Source organism: Budorcas taxicolor, chromosome 4, assembly GCF_023091745.1.
Source record: "Budorcas taxicolor isolate Tak-1 chromosome 4, Takin1.1, whole genome shotgun sequence".
In the NCBI taxonomy this organism is placed as follows: Eukaryota; Metazoa; Chordata; class Mammalia; order Artiodactyla; family Bovidae; genus Budorcas; species Budorcas taxicolor.
Genome location: NC_068913.1, coordinates 52,532,735 through 52,553,137, shown reverse-complemented (window position 1 = coordinate 52,553,137; position 20,403 = coordinate 52,532,735). Strand labels below are relative to the sequence as shown.

General features: G+C 40.2%; 1 protein-coding gene across 1 annotated transcript in view; it reads right to left on the bottom strand.

Annotated features, from left to right (window-relative positions):
• Positions 1 to 20,403, bottom strand: part of CTTNBP2 (cortactin binding protein 2) — a 172,556-nt gene that overhangs the window by 60,188 nt on the left and 91,965 nt on the right. Inside the window, exons 6-9 of the mRNA XM_052638882.1 lie at positions 19,127 to 19,226; positions 16,719 to 16,869; positions 13,077 to 13,325; positions 3,253 to 3,370 (exon numbers count right to left, since the gene is read on the bottom strand). Coding sequence (XP_052494842.1) covers positions 3,253 to 3,370; positions 13,077 to 13,325; positions 16,719 to 16,869; positions 19,127 to 19,226 — 618 coding nt within the window. The remainder of the gene's footprint in view (positions 1 to 3,252; positions 3,371 to 13,076; positions 13,326 to 16,718; positions 16,870 to 19,126; positions 19,227 to 20,403) is intronic.

Sequence of the window (20,403 nt, the reverse complement as noted above, 5' to 3'; positions counted from 1 at the left end):
GAGTGAACGTCGACATTCTAGGAATCAGCAAACTAAGACGGACTGGAATGGGTGAATTTAACTCAGATGACCATTATATCTACTACTGTGGGCAGGAATCCCTTAGAAGAAATGGAGTAGCCATCATGCTCAACAAAAGAGTTGGAAATGCAGTACTTGGATGCAATCTCAAAAACGACAGAGTGATCTCTGTTCATTTCCAAGGCAAACCATTCAATATCACGGTAATCTAAGTCTATTTCCTGGCCAGAAATGCTGAAGAAGCTGAAGTTGAACGGTTTTATGAAGACCTACAAGATCTTTTAGAACTAACACCCAAAAAAGATGTCCTTTTCATTATAGGGGACTGGAATGCAAAAGTAGGACATCAAGAAACACCTGGAGTAACAGGCAAATTTGGCCTTGGAGTATGGAATGAAGCAGGGCAAAGGCTAATAGAGTTTTGCCAAGAGAACGCACTGGTCACAGCAAACGCCCTCTTCCAATAACACAAGAGAAGACTCTACACATGGACATCACCAGATGGCCAACACCAACTGATTATATTCTTTGCAGCCAAAGATGAGAAAGCTCTATACAGTCAGTAAAAACAAGACTGGGAGCAGACTGTGGCTCAGATCACGAATTTCTTATTGCCAAATTCAGACTTAAATTGAAGAAAGTGGGGAAAACCACTGGACCATTCAGGTATGACCTAAATCAAATCCCTTATGATTATACAGTGGAAATGAGAAATAGATTTAAGGGCCTAGATCTGATAGACAGAGTGCCTGATGAACTATGGAATGAGGTTTGTGACACTGTACAGGAGACAGGGATCAAGACCATCCCCAAGAAAAAGAAATGCAAAAAGCAAAATGGCTGTCAGAGGAGGCCTTATAAATAGCTGTGAAAAGAAGAGAAGAGAAAAGCAAAGGAGAAAAGGAAAGATATACCTATCTGAATGAAGAGTTCCAAAGAATAGCAAGAAGAGATAAGAAAGCCTTCCTCAGCAATCAATGCAAAGAAACAGAGGAAAAAAACAGAATGGAAAAGACTAGAGATCTCTTCAAGAAAATTAGAGATACCAAGGGAACATTTCATGCAAAGATGGGCTCGATAAATGACAGAAATGGTAGGCACCTAACAGAAGCAGAAGATATTAAGAAGAGGTGGCAAGAATACACAGAAGAACTGTACAAAAAAGATCTTCACGAACCAGATAATCACAATGGTGTGATCACTCACCTAGAGCCAGACATCCTGGAATGTGAAGTGAAGTGGGCCCTAAAAAGCATCACTACGAACAAAGCTAGTGGAGGTGATGGAATTCCAGTTGAGCTATTTCAAATTCTAAAAGATGACGCTGTGAAAGTGCTGCACTCAGTATGCCAGCAAATTTGGAAAACTCAGCAGTGGCCACAGGACTGGAAAAGGTCAGTTTTCATTCCAATCCCAAAGAAAGGCAATGCCAAACAATGCTCAAACTACTGCACAACTGCACTCATCTCACACGCTAGTAAAGTAATGCTCAAAATTTTCCAAGCCAGGCTTTAACAATACATGAACCGTGAACTTCGAGATGTTCAAGTTGACTTTAGAAAAGACAGAGGAACCAGAGACCAAATTGCCAACATCTGCTGGATCATGGAAAAAGCAAGAGAGTTCCAGAAAAACATCTATTTCTGCTTTATTGACTATGCAAAGCCTTTGACTCTGTGGATCACAATAACCTGTGGAATATTCTGAAAGAGATGGGAATACCAGACCCCCTAACCTGCCTCTTGAGAAACCTGTATGCAGGTCAGGAAGCAATAGTTAGAATTGGACACGGAACAACAGACTGGTTCCAAACAGGAAAAGGAGTACGTCAAGGCTGTATATTGCCACTCTGCTTATTTAACTTCTATGCAGAGTATATCATGAGAAACGCTGGGCTGGATGAAGCACAAGCTGGAATCAAGATTGCCTGGAGAAATATCAGTCACCTCAGATATGCAGATGACACCACCCTTATGGCAGAAAGTGAAGAATAACTAAAGAGCCTCTTGATGAAAGTGAAAGAGGAGAGTGAAAAAGTTGGCTTAAACCTCATCATTCAGAAAAGTAAGATCATGGCATCGGTCCCATCACTTCATGGTGAATAGATAGGGAAACAGGGGAAACAGTGGCTGACTATTTTTCTGGGCTCCAAATTTTTGCAGATGGTGATTGCAGCCATCAAATTAAAAGACACTTGCTCCTTGGAAGGAAAGTTATGACCAACCTAGACAGCATATTAAAAAGCAGAGACATTACTTTGCCAACAAAGGTCTGTCTAGTCAGGCTACGGTTTTTCCAGTAGTCATGTATGGATGTGAGAGTTGGACTATAAAGAAAACTGAGTGCAGAAGAATTGATGCTTTTGAACTGTGGTGCTGGAGAAGACTCTTGAGAGTCCCTTGCACTCCAAGGAGATCCAACCAGTCTATCCTAAAGGAGATCAGTCCTGGGTGTTCACTGGAAGGACTGATGTTGAAGCTGAAGCTCCAATATTTTGGCCACCTGATGCAAAGAGCTGACTCATTTGAAAAGACCCTGATGCTGGGAAAGATTGAGGGCAGGAGGAGAAGGGGACAAAGGATGAGATGGTTGGATGGCATCACCGACTCAATGGACATGAGATGGGTAGGCTCCGGGAGTAGGTGATGGACAGGGAGGCCTGGCGTGCTGCAGTTCATGGGGTTGCAAAGAGTCAGACACTACTGAGCGACTGAACTGAACTGAGCACTCCAAATTCACACACCCGCAAGTGAAACTTTCACAGCATGTGCTGAGAAGCTATACTCTTAGAGCTGTAATGGAACCAAATGGTTATCTTCCTACACAGGCAGGCAACCAGATATTGAGAGATAACTGACCTGCCTACATTCACACTGTCAGCTAAAGCAAACTACTTGGCCATGATTTTTTTTTTCTCCCTTCCTAGTCTCATGTCTAAAAAGCTAAAGATAATCCAAGTCAGAAGAAAAAAAAAGCAACGATTATCAAATATTGTCCAAGGTCAAAGATGAGAAAGAGCTAGCACTATTTCAGTAATTCTGTAAAAAGCCATTCTACACGGAAAAATAAAAGTATCCCATTTATAATCAGTGTTTCTATAGCAGCTAGTGTTCAATGGAAGTTAAGAAGAGAATGAGAAAACTGAAGCTGCATCAGTATCTTTCCCACAGTCCCAAGAGGCCCCTGCATTGCAGATGCAGGACAAGCAACGCAGCTGCACAGGGCACTCACTCAGATTCTCCAGCAGGTGCTTGCAGTCATCAGTAGCAACATCGTGTGCGGTCCGGTTACACTTATCTCTTCTTTCCGGCTCCAGCCCTCCGTGCCTACACAAGACTTCTAGGCAGTTCTGTGAAGACAAGAACTCCATTACCTCCTGTCCAAATGAATCAACTCAAGTGAAAACTCCAAGGGAAGATTCAGTGGCCTGTAGCAAGCCAATCAGGAATTCTCAATCAGAAAGCTTATTTCTTTTCCAACAACCCAAATATACATATTAATCTAAACACTGTCTCCAAGTGAAAAGCCAAGAGGGCTTCATTTACATGTGATTCACAAGATCAAAACACTGCTGCTCTTAGAACAGTCTCTTAGGTTTCAAGGGAAAAAACTGGCTTACTAATCACTCAGTTTGCAGAGTGCCATTGCGGAAAAAAGACTTGGGCAGACAGTACCCTTTTATGGTAATCTGGAAATACAAAAAGACTTCTGCTACAACCGAACGCCCAGCGTTGTCTTCTAGACCAGGTATTGTCTTCCTGGTCATAAAAGTGCAGGGTTCCAATTCTGTCCCAGAGTCCTTGTAACCACAGATATATTTTGGATCTTATGTTGTCTTATTTTTATTTGAAAATTATATGTAAACACCACATTGACTGAGGTTTTAGAAAAACACTCTCAATAGACATGGGAATTACATGCCCTTGCCTTTTCAGTTTCTTCTGTGTTGCTCCAGGGAGTCTCCACTCAAAAGGTATCACTAGCCTTTGAGGTGAAAGGTCTTAGTTTTCCAAAGTTTTTCAATTCAAAGTGGTAGACAGACAATATATATATACACAAACATTTTCAAGTAAGTGCAAGGCAGGATACTACATTGGGATATTTATCAAGGAGCTCTGCTATTTCAACTTCTACTACGTCTTGATTTGTCTACTGATTTCCCATCAAAGCAAGCACAAAACAGAATAAACCAGAAACCATGTAAAGGAACTAACAACCAAAGCAAGTACTGTTCTTTTCATCACTTCCCTACATGTACACACACACCTACACCTACACACCTACACACACACACACACACAGAGGCTTTGGGCTGACTTTTGCTTCTGACAACACAGTAAACTAGGCAGTCTGAACAGCTTTCCCTAATCTTGCTCTAAGATACTTTTTTGTGTGTTTTATAAAACGTTTTCCTTACTGATATATAATATCTATGTAGAAAAGTACATAAATAAGTGTGAAGCTTGCAGAATTATCACAGAGTGAACATACTTGTGGGCGGAGGACTCTGGAAGCCTCCTTAATGTTCCATCTCAACCACTAATCCCTCCTTTCTCCTCACAAAGGCAGCTACTATTATGATTTCTAAGATGAGAAGTCCGCTTAGCCTGTTTTAAGAGTTTTATATAAATGGAACCATATTACAGGTACACTTTTATATCTGGCTTCTTTTCATTCATCATAATGCTATAAAATCCATACATGTATTAGGAATAGTTACAATTCAATTCATCCTATTTTAAAATTACTGTGTATCACATGGATATACCACAATTTATCTCTACTCTTGTTGGTGGACATTTGAGTTCTACTATGGACATTCTGATATGTGTCCTTTGGCAGACACAGGTACACACTTCTATTGTGTATACATACAGAGTTGGTCTGCTGGGGAACAGGGTATGCACATGTTCTGTATCTGTGTATACTGCAAAGAGCTTTTAAAAGTGGCTATACCAAACTCCACTCCCACCAGGAATATATCTGAGTTCCAGTTGCCTCCTATTGCCTCCTAAACATATTTAAATGCAATCATAGTCCATGAGGAAATAAAGGAATGTATAAGGGTCAGAAAGAAAAAGAGTAAGCTGAGATCACCAAGTAAGCGAAATATGAAAAGGAAGTCAGTGATGATTTAATATAGGGGCTCTTTTTGGATGCTGAGGGGATGGGAGACAAAGCCTTGGTACCTGCAAAATGGAGGAGCTGAGCCAGAGGACCTTTGAATAAAGAAAATCTGTTTGCCTGCAAAGGGATTAACTGTCAGCATTTATCACTGCTGCTGTTGAGGCTGAAGGGATCTCCTCTAACAATGAAAGTCTGGCTTTCATAGGTCTGGGGTTCAAGTTTTAAAAAATCACTAAGCTAAGAAATGAACTAAAAACTAAGCCAAATAAATAAATAATAGTTTTTTATTCCATTGATATTACTAATTTGTACAAAATCAGTAAATGCATGAGAGTTAATGAAATTGACTCAAATGAAAGATTCAAGCAGAATGCAATCTGAGCACTAAACTTCATGAATTCTCAGATGACAAGAGACAGAAATAATACATTTATTACACAAGGTAGTACAGGTTAGAGGTAAAACAGATCTGGGGTCTTATCCTGCCATTATAAATGATTTTTACCTGACTTTTGGTAAATCATTTAACATTTTTATGCTTCAGTTTCCTTATCTGTCTCTCATATATCTATATTTCATAAGGTTGTTAGGTGATTTAAATGAAAAGATAGGTAATTTATATTCTTGGCACATAAAACACTCTCAATATTTATTAGCTTGCTATATTTGTTACAATCAACATAATCATCACTAATTAGAAAACAGCCCAAGTATTCAGGTAAGTGGTGAGGAATTATAGTACATCAACAAATGTCATAATTCTAGGTGACGTTAGTTCAAATTAGAAACAGAAATAAAAGATACAACCAAAATTTGCAAGATTCAAGTCCACCTATAAGGTGGGTTGTGTGTAATTATTATAGTCAGGCAGATCAGCAGGCAATAATCTAAGCAGTGGCTTTCTCTATAAGGAAGCACAGAATGTCAGAAAGATAGCAGGATAAGGCATATCCAAATAGAGCCACAACTGTGAGTTTCACAGCACTCTGCTGGGCTCCATGGGGAACACAAAGAAGATGAAAACCTTACCTAACCGACACTTAACAACAGCGGCTACAAAAACTATTCAAGCACATACTAAGTGCCAGGCACCGTTGCAACACTGCACACGTATTTAGTGCTCATCAAACCTCACAACGTTATAAAATAGATACGAAGCACCTGGGTGCCAGGAGCTGTGTTAAGACCCCAGGGTTGTGACGATGAATAAGGTAACAGTTCTGTTTCTCCAGCAGAAACATGACATATTGTCAAGAGTCATGAGGAAAACATGCAGGAAAGGGGGCCTATGGAAGTGAGGGGCAAAGCTTTCCCCAGCAGAAGAGGAAGTGGGAAAGGCAGGGGAAAACCTCTGAGCTCTGTCGTTGATGGGTGGGATCTGAGTGAAGAGAACAAATGCTGTGATGCCAACTGCTGTTTCTGGACATGGATCCTCAGGAGACCTAAACTGGGCAGGCTGTTCCAAGGGATGTAGAGCAAGCAGTCCCGACGAGTAAGTCTAAGTCAAAGTGCTATTAACCACAACACAGATACACGTCTCCAGCGAGCAGAGACTTTAAAAGGCAGTGGGCTTTGGTTCGGCTTCTATTTCCATGCACATCCCAATCGCCAGAACTTAGGTAGGCAGCCATGGTCATCTTCCAGGAAGCTGGAAAATGTAGTCTTTATTTGGGGCTGAACTCTGAGAGGTTCGTTATTGTAGAAGAGGGGAGAAGGGATGTTTAGGGTCAATAAACCACCTCTGTCAGTGGCCTTTAAGAGCTGAGAAGACAGGGTATCAGTGCCAGGCAGACTAAGGAGAACACCCAAGTCCAAAGAGCTAGAGATAAGATCCAGGTCAGGGCAGGAAACTTGAGAGACTGAGCTTGGGCAGAGGGAGTGGGAGGGAATTCAGTCTGCAAATGCACAGGTGAGGTCCAGCACACACGTCAGGAACAACCTTGGGATGTGGCTGTGCCCACTGTTGGGCAGAGCAGGGGAGATGGAGAAACAACACAATGGGTAGCAACAGCTGAGGAAGCAGAGATTTAGCGGGGAGATGAAGGTGGCTGGAGTTAGCCATGAAGAGCTGAGGGTGAGGGAGCATGGACTCTTTGCAGGAGACACAAGGATACATCTGGGTAGACAAGTGCCATGATCAACTCAGTTCTGAAAACCAATTAGTGAGTTTGGAAGACATACTGAAAAACAAAGTGACAGAAAAAAGACCAGTTAAGAAAGAACTGTCATAAAATTTACTCATTTACTCACTGATTCAACAAACATTTAGTACTCATGGGCCAGAGACTGCTGAGTACAATATATACAATGATGAAAAGTGATTTTTTTGGAGGCAGTGGAGAGGGAAGGAGGTATATAAATAATTCCAGTAAAGAATAAGCTCCCTAAGTGAAGTGTGAAGAGGTACCCTGGGAGCAATGAACTTCTGGAAGCCAAGACCGAAGCTGAGATGTTTTCCAGGCAGGGAGGGGTCAGGACAGAAGGGGCTGTCTCGGGTAATGGGAACAGCAGATGCAAAAGCAGGGAGAGGAGACAGCACAGGATGTCTGCAGGATTCGAGCAGAGGGCACAGGGGAGAAGGAGCCAGGAGTGTGCTGGTGCGAAGAGGCTGAGGCCAGAACTGGAAGGGACCTGACTGTCATGTACAGGGCTGGCACTCATCCTTGAAGTGACAGAAAGATCAGTTATCCTTGGAAAGATGAAGGGTAAACTACACAACCAACTCCCCCTGTTAGAAAGGTCCCTCTCAAAGCAGCATAAAGGAGGTGGTGAGACTGGAGATGGGGAGACCACAGCAGCCTATGCAAGTTCAGACAGCCTGTGACGAGGGCTCCCCGAGGGACATCCTGGAATGTGTTTAAAAACACAGCCTCCTCTTTGTTCATGCACTCATTTATAGAGGAATAAAATCTAGAATTGTATCCATCATTTGAACTCAGTAACTTAGGAAGATGGAGCAAGAGACACAAATGTCAGATGATGTTACTGGATTAAGAGAGGAGGAACAGAGATGCATTATAGACACAGAAGTCTGGGGACGCATCCTCATGGAGCTGTTTGGTGGAAATAAATGTGAATATGGCCATCAACAGGGCTTCCTGGATGGCTCAGCAGTAAAGAATCCGCCTGCAATGCATGAGACGTGCAGGAGATATGGGTTCAATCCCTGGTCAGGAAGACCCCCTGGAGAAGGAACTGGCAACCCACTCCAATATTCTTGCCTGGGAAATCCCAGGGACAGAGGAGCCTGGCGGGCTACAATCCATGGGGTCGCAAAAAGCTGGACACAACTGAGTGACTAATCACCACCACCACCACTATAGATAGATAGCAATGGCAATCGATAGGGTTACCGTACATCTGTCTAAACTGAGACACTTTTAGGAGTTAAAGGGGGCGCTGTTAATGGTTCCACTGGGATGACGGACATCCACAAGGACTGTATTGGGCCAACTGGGGTATCAAGGAGATGCCCTGTAAATCATGGGCTTCCTACACAGGATCTTCCTGAAAGGACTGAGGACATGAATAAGTGAGCTAGAGAGAAGATTTTGGAACCTCTATAGATTATATTCTGGGGACCAGTAAGATCATTCAAAGGGAAAAGTATAGAGTGAGAGGAGAAAAAGGGTCAAACTAGATCCATGAAAGGTGTCAGTGGAAAACAAGGGAAAGTGCAGATCTTCAGTGAGGGGTGGGAGCACAACTCTGGTTGGCCAAGTTTATGTGAGAATCCTTTAGGATCCTGTCAGTGAGTCACTGGTGGTTAAATTAAGCAAGTGTACAACACTCTGCACTGGACATTCTGGAATGAGGTTTTTAAAAAGAGCCTTTCCTTTGTCTACACACAGTTGAGTCAATCTGGCCTTTTCAAAAATAATCTTATAAAAATTAAGGGAAAAATGGTCAAAGAGAATCAAAAGCACAAAAAATAAAAGACTCCAAAGAATGGATTTCTATCTGCCATGATTAGCATCTAGTCCCAAAGATTTGGTCTAACCTCACAAGTTATTCTGTGTTTGTCTTTTCTAGCCAGGCACCCAACTCACTGTGACAAGAAAGAATTCTAGGGACTCCTATCATTTTTTTTTCTTCCTTGTAGGCATGACCTAGGGAGAGAAAAATCTACATTGTAGGGCTCTATGTGGGACTCTGCACTTAAGATACACACCTCATGCAGACCATCCAGTTAGAGCGGATGCCAGAATGTGGGAGGAAATGCCTGGGATTCACCTGGTTAAGAGCTAAAAAGGCATCAGTCAGTCTACAATCCCAGAACAATGCAAGAACAGTGTAAAGATGGCAACAAGAAGACCACTGCCTGACCAGAGGCCCATGGGCCTGCTTAGGGATGACCTCTAGGATGGTGGAAAATAAATGACTGGAAAGCAGGTAAAAAGCCAGGTGGGAGATCTGGGCTGGGGAAGAGGTATTGTAGAAGCCACCGCTGAAGTTGAAAGACTGGATAAATTCTTAAAAATAGGACTAGGCAGCTAGGATGGCTTGGGCGTTGCCTAGGGTTAAAAAATAAAAGAGAAAGAACAGGAAAAAAAAAAAAAAAAAAACAAAGAAAAAGCCTGATCATCAAATTCAGAAGGGAAGCCAAGGAGAGGTCTGCATTAGAACCAACATGTTCAACAACCCAGAAAGACTGAGTAAGAACAGGAGTGATAGGAAGCCTCCAGCTTTGGCAATATGTAAGCCAGAATTATAACCTACTCCTGTACTTACAACATGCACAGTCCCTCAAATAAAGAATCTGTTGTATGAGAGCTTTGACAACCAGATGCTCAAATCCAGACACTCTCCCTAATCTATTTCTGCTGCAGGAACTTGATGTGTCAAAGTTCTCATGACAGAACACAGAGTTTCACTAAGAAACTCTTCTATCACTCACACTGAGTGATGAAAACAAGTGTATCCTCAGTGACGAGTTCGGCCGTGGAGTAGTCACAGACGAGCTTTAGAGAGAGCTCCTCTGGTCACCAAAGACCAATGGTGATTTGCATCAATTGCTTAGTCACTGGGAAAAAGACCAAGAACTAAGTGGAAAAAGGACTGACTGAGGAACCTGATCTCCTATGAACTGACTTTGGGGAATTAGTTATGCTATTTCCCAAAACTGACACTTTTTCATCTGCAAGGCAAGGGGGTTGGAATAGATGAGCTATGTGTCTTCAAGCTCCCAAATCCCACATTTGTCAAACAAGAAACATGTGAAATGGAAGTGATCTTCTTGGGTAACAGTGGTGCTGCTCCCTTATGTAGAGCAGACACATGAAAGCTATGGTAGAAAAGAAAAAAACATACATCTTGTAAGCCCCACTTGTGGTCAGTGTAGAATCTCTTCACCCACACAATGATTAACTCAGGATTGTAATGTATTTTTTCTGAAAACCAGTCTTAGCAACTTAGTTGTGAATAGATTACCTCTCTGGAGAACTATCTCAGCCACGATATAAACACTGTATTAGGCAAAGGATGCAAAAATATTTTCCAATACCCATGACTAGGAAGGCACACTGAGTCGTATTGTGTGAAGAGTAATGAAACCAGGCAATCTGGTCTTCATTCCCAACGTCTATTCATCTCTCCATAGTTTAATTGTCCTAATCATAAATGAAGAGGTAAGCCTGGAAGACAAAGTATCTACTCCAGGGCAAAAAAAAAAAAACCAAAAGCTTGTTATTTTAATCTATTATTTTTCTTTGCAGTGTGTCAATGTTGTCAGCCACGCTTACTTTCTAAAATCTCTCTCTTCTTATTCAAAATTTATCTTAAGTTCTTAAAATAAGAGAATATTGGAAGAGTCATATTAGACATGAGAAAGAAATTCTATTTCCCTTGACAGAGCATCCATGTTGCCAAGGGCCTGGGAATCCATGAAGATGCCATCTTCAGCTATGAAACCACCAGGACTAATGCGGAGTTCATAAAGGAGGAGCTGAGTGGCACCATAAGCCCCCACCCTAAAGGGTAACTCACCCTGGAGGGAGAGCTCCTCTCAGTGATGCTCAGGTTTCATTTTCTGTTTTGCCTTTTTTTCTTGCCTTCAGGGTGAGTGCATGAACAACCTACCACTGTCAGTAACCTTTCACATTATACTCCGAGATTTTCTAGAAGAGGGAGGCAAGTCGAAAATCACCCCTGCAACACACATTTTCTCCATCAAATGAGATTCACTGTACTAGATTAACTATGCCTACTCAAATTTAAGCCTTCCGTATTTCCCATCTTTGCCTTCCAAGTACTTTTATGTAAAATGTCATTGCATTCCATTCAAATCAATACATAAATATCAAGCTCATATAATTACTGTAGGGTTTTTTTTAAGGGATAATTGGGAGTAAACTACTACTAACAAGCAATACCTCCACACTGGACTGACTCATTCCTGTTTCTCACTTGTTTCAAAAACACCCAAGTCCAAGATGAACAGCTTCTGCTCTAGATCATAACACAGAAAGTTACCAACCAGGAGCTCCAAATGAACATTTCTAGCTATTTCCAGATATCTCCATCTGGATGAATACGTCCCAGCATTAAATTCAGCATGCCTAAACCCACATTCTATCTGCTGGATCACAATATCTCTTCTTTCCTCTTTCTGGGAAAGTAACTATGACCGTTCTATTCATCCCATTCACTCAAGGTATCTAATCTGTCTGCAGTTCTTGGACATTTCTACTCTGTGACCTCTCTTATGATTTCCACCAGTCTCATCATCTTTCACCTAATCTCTCTCCCTGCCATCAATGTTTTCATAATCCCAAATCTTCTAAATGTCATTGCTCAATCAAGCAATTTAAATGACAGAGCTGATTCTTTTGTTCCTTTGTATAAACTTTTCAAGTTTTACTCTGTCTGGTAAATAAAACTCAGACTCAGTGCATCACTGAAGGCCTGTGCTATACTATGAAACTCCTCGTCTTGTCTTCTCACTACGCTTCGTTAGCTCAGCTGGAGCCTCTCTACTTCCATACCATTCCTTCTGTTCCCTCCATCTGAACTACTCTCTCCCAGTGATGGGTGACAAATGTAACCCAGCCTGCAAGGCCAAGATCATTTCTATATCCTCCAGAGTGAGTCATTTCTGAGCCTAATACTCCACAGCTCTGCTCCCTGAAATACGTGCATTCTGTCTTCCAAAAAATAAAAATTTGCATTTTTGTATTGTTCCAAACACATGTCTATTATCCTTGTTTTAAATTTTCGGTGCTTCTCTTATCCTATGCTTGTCTTGCATTTTGCACTCCTGCCGCTGAACTAGGAGTTACCTAATCACATAAACGATTCCTACAAATGTTAGCTCCCATAATGCCTTGTACTCAGGAGCTTCCTGATAGCTTTTCATTGTTAAAGCAATTATTGCTAAAGTGATTTAAATGGAAAAATAAGCATGAATGGATGGCTTCCTGTGTCATGTTATTTCTTTAATAATCACAATCTTTCTCCACTCTAATGGGTGAAATCTAGACCTCTCTTATGAATCATGAGATGGCACAGGTAGTGCACAGTGAGGGAGTTGAGAGCACAGGACACGTGTACTTGAATCCTGGTTCACCCTCAAAATCATTGGATGGCCTTGGTACTAACAAACAATCTTGGTACTAACTCAAACAATCATTGGATGGCCTTGGCCTCAATCAATATCCAACTTCTCTTCCTAATTTTACATGAGATGAAATGTCTGGAATTACTCCCACATTTGTTAACAAACTCCAAACTGATTTTTATGACATCTCATATACGCTTGATGGTAAGTATCTGCTGGACAAAAAAAATAGCTGGTTCTTACTGGATCATTTCCGAAAATGGTGCTGCTCAGTCTCCAATTATTCAAGCAAAATACACTCAGCCAATAGCAGCCAACTTTGCCACTCATCAAATTACAACTGTATAATGAGGCCAGCTGCTACCAGACACACCTTAAAACCCTTTGAAGCAGCAATATGGGCAGCAGTCCAGCCTTCACTGTCAGCATGGTTGATGAGGTCTGCAGGAACAACAGGCTTGGATGTGCCTTCATGATGCTCTTCTTGATCCAGGTCAAAGATGGCCAACCCAGGCTCCTCCTGCAACTTGTTTCCATGAGCTGGGGCTCCATGGTACATAAGAAGCTTGAGGCTGTCCACATTACCAGTGTCCACGGCTGCATGAATTGGTGTCCAGCCATCCTGAAAATAAAACGACCAGGGGGAAAGAGTTGATTACAACATGAATGTTGAGAGCAGTGTTATTTAAAGTTTACATCTAAATATTCTTGGCCATGGACCACTGAGACAGGAAAAGCAGGCATTCCAATCCTGAATATCATCAATGAGCTAGGTTCTCTCAGACCTCTGTCAGTTAGTGCCTTTTCCATTGCTCTGACTCATGTCTGCTATTTTGTAAGAGTTTCTTCTTAACATTCAACCATTTGGAGTGAGTTGGTACTACCCAGCCTGGTAAATACGCATTATATATGGTAAAACAAAATCTCAACTTAATATTATGAAAGAATGAACTTCAGCATACACATTTAAAAAAATGTATATCCAAGTATAATAAGCCAGTTCTATTAATAGGGAAGAGTGATAATTCTAGTCATCTTAAAATTTTATGCCACTGATTCCAGAAGGAAAGATTCTAGATCATATGGAAAAGGCAGACATAAAGGGAAAACAAAGTCAAATAACTTTACGAGATATCTATTGGCCTCTATGGACCTCTCTGGGATTGCAGATGGATACTGGTAAATGCAAGCTTAGAAAATATTCCAACTAAAATATTGGGCTCATTCTCTAGAACATATTACTTTGAAGCCCCAATCATCCACTTAGCTGGTTGTTAGAACAGACTCAGAATTTTTTTTTTTTTTTTCGGGTAGCAGTTCTCAAAGTGTGGTTCCCTGATCAGCACCATCAGCACCACCTGTAAACTTGTTAGAAATGTAAATTGTTGAGCCTTATCCAAGACCTACTGAATCAGAAATCTCAAGGGGTGGGGCCCTGCATTCTGTTTTAGCAGCCCTCTGGGCAACTCTGAGGCACTAAAGTTTGACAAACTCTATTCTAAGGAAAACCTTGTTCCCCTCTGTAGTCTCTCATTTTTATATATAGAGAGATCTGCCTTCTACTCAGGTATCCATCTTCATTAGATTTTTAAGACTATCATAAAAGAATTGATGATTATTTTGGTGATATGTATTTTGGTTTTATTTTCCCTTTAGCCTTTTTTTTTTTTTCATTTGGTATTTCATGCTGCTACACTAAATTTTTTCCAGTGAACAGGATTGATGCTTTTGAACTGTGGTGTTGAAGACTCTTGAGAGTCCCTTGGACTTAAAGGAGATCAAACCAGTCCATCCTAAAGGAAATCTGTCCTGAATATTCATTGGAAGGACTGATGCTGAAGCTGAAACTCCAATACTTTGGCCACCTGATGCGAAGAACTGACTCATTGGAAAAGACCCTGATACTGGGAAAGACTGAAGGTGGGAGGAGAGGGGGACGACAGAGGATGAGATTGTTGGATGGCATCACTGATGCGATGGACATGAGTCTGAGCAAGCTCCAGGAGTTGGTAATGGACAGGTAAGCCTGGCAAGCTGCAGTCCATGGGGTCTCAAAGAGTCAGACATGACTGAGTGACTGAACTGGACTGAACTGAATTGATAGTACACGTCAAAAAAAAAAAAATGAGTAGAAGACAGAGAGGAAAAGAGACAATGAATGATAATAATCTACATTTAGACTGAGTCATCTGATCATTTGCTAAAACCTGCACATTGTAGCTTTTTCTCTGGTTCTGTACTTCACATCATCGGAATCAACCTGGCCAAGGCAAGACCGTGGCTGGCAGTAGCTGGAATATCATACAGTCCTTGGGGGTACCCCAGGCAGGCAAAGTGTTTCATAGCTTGTTCTTTGTTGGGCTGTGGATACCATTCCTTAGGCATTAGCCTTAATTAAGGACTAGAGTGTAAGTGCTCTTGACCTTCCTTATATTACAAAGGCCATGTAATCATTTCAGAAAAACTTAAAATCCTGCATTCCCCTTTGATTTCTTATTAAAAGCTGTGAGAAATAATTAATTATTCCCTTAAGGACCTTTATCAATTATGCTATTTATCTCTGTACTTTGGAGCCTCTGTACTTCTAATGACTTCACTCAGTTCATCAACAATTAGCTTGAGAGCATGGATTTCTGTGTTCTCTAACTTATAGGATGTGACTTCAATTTTTATGTCACACTACTTATTTTTCATTCAGATATTGATGTAAAATTCATTCCTTTTTCATATATAAGGTAGAATTTTATAATAAGTATGTGTAATACCAAAGATTTCTTAAATATATAAAACAACATGAAAAAGAGTAACATTGGACTATTTTCTCAGATTTTCAAAAAATAAATAGGAAGTAAAGAAAAAAAGCTCTAGCCATAGGACTCAATGGAAAATGTCTATACCTAGTTTATATTACATCCCTGATTATACTATTATTTGTGGGTTTACTTTTGAAAACTTAAGAAAATCCAGTATCTAAGAGTGACCTTAAAATACATAATATAACTTTCTATCCTAGAAAATTTTAAGGGTGATTCCTGTGAAATGGATGCACAGTATAGTCAATTCTCTATTAACAGAAGAAATCCAAGGTTCAGATAATCTTTGGCAATTAAGATGTCTACACTTGTCATTCATCATGAATATGCTATAGGATGGTAATTACTACACTTTTAACATTCTGGGAAACTGCAGGGAAAAAACTCCTGAGCCCAGTGAAGAGTGGGTCCCATAAACCTGCCAGCCTTTAGATGGGCCCCCACTGAAGAAATGCATGTCAGTGTGTGAAGGGCTGAGTCTTGGTCTTCAAGTCTATCATGATAGGATGATAAAGGCCAACTAGGGAGGGTGAATGGAGGAGCTTGTTTCAAATGCATTTTTGTGTGCTGAGCCAGAAGTCGTATCAAAGGACTCTTCTTGTGAATCAGACTCAGTTTCTTCAGTTTCTAAATCTGGCTTCACCTGTGCACCCTGTACAGGAGGCAGCAGGACTGTGTGGGACAGAGTCAAAGCTACTTCAGCCTATGAGGTTCCATACTGGACTTCCACACACAGTGCTTCAAGTTCTGAGGCAAATTAGACAATGACCTTGAACTCTGTGAGATGCTGCATAATCTCAGCAAAAACAAAGGTCAGCTCTGTGAGGAATAGTGAGCACAAATAACCTTCCTCTAAGTCCTGGCAATGGGCACTGTCTTGCCACAAAACTGCTTCTTGTTTATACACATTACAAATGAGCACTACTGTGGATGATGATGACAACTCAATGACAGGTGACCTTTGTCGATGGCTTACAATTCCCTGGTACTACACCGACTACCTTTAAAAAGAAAGGCTAACTAACAAGCTTTGAATAATCAGATGAACAGAGGTCAGACCATGAGGATCCAACATATTCAAAGCAAAACAAAACTTTAAACAAAACAAAGCAACCTGTATTTTAACCTATTTTATTTTTTGAACTGCAGAGTTTGCAGACATATTGTAATTAGAGGACAAAATATAAAATACAGGTACTCACTCTGGTTTTTACACTTCGGTCAGTTCCAGCTTCCAACAAGAGTTTAATACATTCTTTATTTCCATTTTTACAGGCCAGGTATAGAGGTGTCTGTCCTCCATCAGCAGCATGATTAATATTAGCATCATATGCAATTAATAATTCTACACACCTAAACACAACAGTATGATTAATTATGTACAAACTCGGTTTGACGTCTGAAGTACCACCTGACCAAGATATTAAAAAGAGCAAATACTGCTAGAGGAATTCTGCATCTTTATTTATTACATGAATTATTTTATATATATATATATAATCTCTATTATTACTGGTCTTATTATATAGATACTATTTTAACAAGGCTGGAAGATATTTTAATTACTCCCATGAAAATTTAAAATAACAGCTTTGATCAAGGGTGAATACCTGGTTTATGACACTTCTCTGTAAACAACATATAAAAGTAGAGTCCTTGGAATACGTTTAACTGTGCTTGACATATATATTATTTGTGGTTCAAAATAGTTTGAACCTTGAAGAGAGTCAGGCTGCTGAGTCATTCTGAGATTTTCACTTGAGAAAATAATTATAAATAGCGCAGACAGCAGGGCAGCATGTGCGCAGACCGAGGAGAGGGCCGTTTGGGGGAGAAACGGCAGCAAAGGCTGTTTTGTTCCCCTGAAATGGGGCTAGTTTACAAGGAAAAAAGACACAGTTCAGCAGAAATGCACTGCCCTGAGAATCGGGAAGGACAGCAGTGAGGTGAATTCAAGACTTCATGGCACTTAGGAACTAACTACAGTTTGCAAAATCAAATGAGAATAAATTCAGAAAAGAGGAATAAATCATAACCAAATGAAGAAGCAATGCACATCTTTGGTTTTTTGCTCAGAGGCAAGCTTTCTCTTGGCTTCCTTTGACAACACTTGATTTATTTATACATTAGAAAAAATAAGTTACTTATTGATGTGTATCTCATATACATTTAAATTAACCAAGCCTCCCTGCATTTCCCCAGGGTTCTCCCTTATTGGCAAATCCTTCCATGCCTCCATCCATGCCTCCATTCCCATGACTGCTACACTATCCAAGCAAGTAGCCCTACAGAACGCCTACTGGCAGTAAAGGCAAAAGTATAGTCCAGAAGAAGAATCTTTCCTGGAGGACTTAGAATACAAGCAAAAAGGCAGCAGCAAAATCAATAGTTCTGATCATCAATAATAAATTCAGAGTGATGAGATGTATCTTCAACATGCAAAAAAAAAGTAATACATATATTAAGGATGCATTTTGAACTTTTAAAAATTCATATTTACAAAGAATGACAGCAGTGTGAAACTGAAAAACCTTATGTCAAGAATTCTGAGATTTGTTAATTGTTTAATGCTACTTAATGTTTGTTAATGAAACATTTCTATTCGGATGGTAAAAGTTAAAAGTTGAAAACAGCTTTCATTCTCCGTAGACTGCCATTTCAGTATAGGCAAAGAAAGCAATTTAGCTATATTCTATCAATATTATTATAATATCACTTGATTACAAAAAGTTCTCTCTCTAGTCAACTGACTTATTTAAGCAACTGAAGAAATCACTGCTAAACTTACGTATCTAATTACAGGCTCTTTTTGATTTTGTGCTCTAACTTCTTTAAGCATGTAAGTTCCTGCTTCAATTTTTTAAAAAAATGATAAAGTAAGGTGCGTACTTGAACAATTTATAATAATAGATAACGTGTGTGTGTGTGTTGAGGTGGTGGAAAACAGTGAACAATGCAGTGTGTAACAATCCATTATATAACCACATACACGGTTGACTGTCCATATGTGCAGGTTTCACATTTGCGAGTTCAACGAACCCCAGATGGAAAATATTTGGAAAAAAATCCTAGGAAGTTACAAAAAGCAAAACCTGAGTTTGCCACATGCTCGCAGCGATTTACATAGCATTTACATCGTATTAGGTATTATAAGTAACCAGAGATGATTTAAAGTGTATGGGGCGGGGGTGGGGGGGATGTGCGTAGATTATATGCAAATACTGCAGCATTTTATATAACAGACTCAGAGCATTCTTGCATTGTGGCATCTGTGGGTGGTCCTGGAACCAATCCCCTACAGAAATGAGGGATGACTTTATGCTGATAGGCTAAAAATAATCTTCCTCTTCGGAAGCAAGTTCATTCACACGAGGTTTGGAAACAGCATATTCCTCTTCTTCACTTCCCAATATACAACTATCTATTATTAAGAAGAGCAAATTTAGGATCCTCCTTTGCACTTAAATTCTCAAAGATGTTTAGTTGAATTTACTTGCCAAAGGATCTTAAGTACTAGTTTACACATTCAGCCAGAACTAAAATATATGTGCAAATCATAAAGAGGCTCTTTTCGTGAGGGGGAAAAAAAAGGATTAAGAGCATCACTTACTTGAAATGTCCCTGAGCAGCTGCAGCACACAAGGGTGTGAAGCCATTTGTATCAGCAGCATTGACTTGGGCTTCTGCATTCAGCAGCAATCTCACACAGTCTACGGATTTTAATAGAAAGCCATTTTAATTTCCCACTTAGATTCACGATGAGCCAAATTCTATACAGGCTGTAGACAGATACTAACCCCAAGGGACCTCTCTCATGCACAGCTCATCTGACATTTCTTTCAGGGTCGATATAAGATTCCACAGGCTATTATGAAGGAAAAGAAGCCCCTTTCCCCCAGGATCATATACCCCAGACTCATCAACTAAGACAAGGTTTCTTTCATTTTGGGGGGGCACCCGGGGGAAGAGTGACTGATGAGTGAAAGGAGAGTCATATGTCAGAAAATGTTTTACCAGGTTTTTCCATCAGACAATCCCAGAAAAAAATGTTACTGGATGGAAAATAAAATTCTTTGACTAAATTGATATACCATTCTTTGTATTTAAATAGTTAAATCTTACTTTCTGGTGTTTAATTTAATCATTAAAATGCTTTCATATCTTAGACTTAACTCCCTGAATGAATATTAAGGAGAACCTCCAGAAAGTCACCAGACTCAGGCATGAATACCACTTAGACCTCACGTTCCACATGTTATTTACTAGACTGAATTTCTCTATATTAGAGGAAATTCCTACTGTACTTTGGAAGAAGTACTCCAAAATACTTTTAAAATAATTGAGTTCTCATATTGTAGTTCCCTAGAATCTTCTACGCAGCCCACTGGAACACACTGAAGCTCTGAAAACTTCCAAGAAAGCCACATCATGTGAATTCGCCAGGATCGCATGGCTTATATCTGCCTACTATCTAACTTTGCATTTGCCATCAGGTCCTCTCTTTATCTGCACTACTGTTATGTTTTAGTGTGTCTGACTATAAGATTTGCTTTTTTAAGGAACAAGATTAATCCCCCAACTTCATCAGTATGTCGTGTATAGTTGCACAACCTCTCAGTTCTCTTAAAAAATTCAAATAACTATAAATTGGTTCTAACTACAGAACAATTTCAGACCCATGACCTTTCCTAACTACTAAAACTTTCCCTCACTGCAGCATATGCTAAAGCCCTACGGCTTTACTTTCACAGACATCAGCCATTTCTAAGAGACAAATTAGGGCTATTTTGTCCTGGCCAAAGTGATCACAGATGGGGGCTTTACTTAAAATGTGTTTTACAGTTACTAGACCCCAAATTTCTAGGCATACATTTTACTGTGCATAAA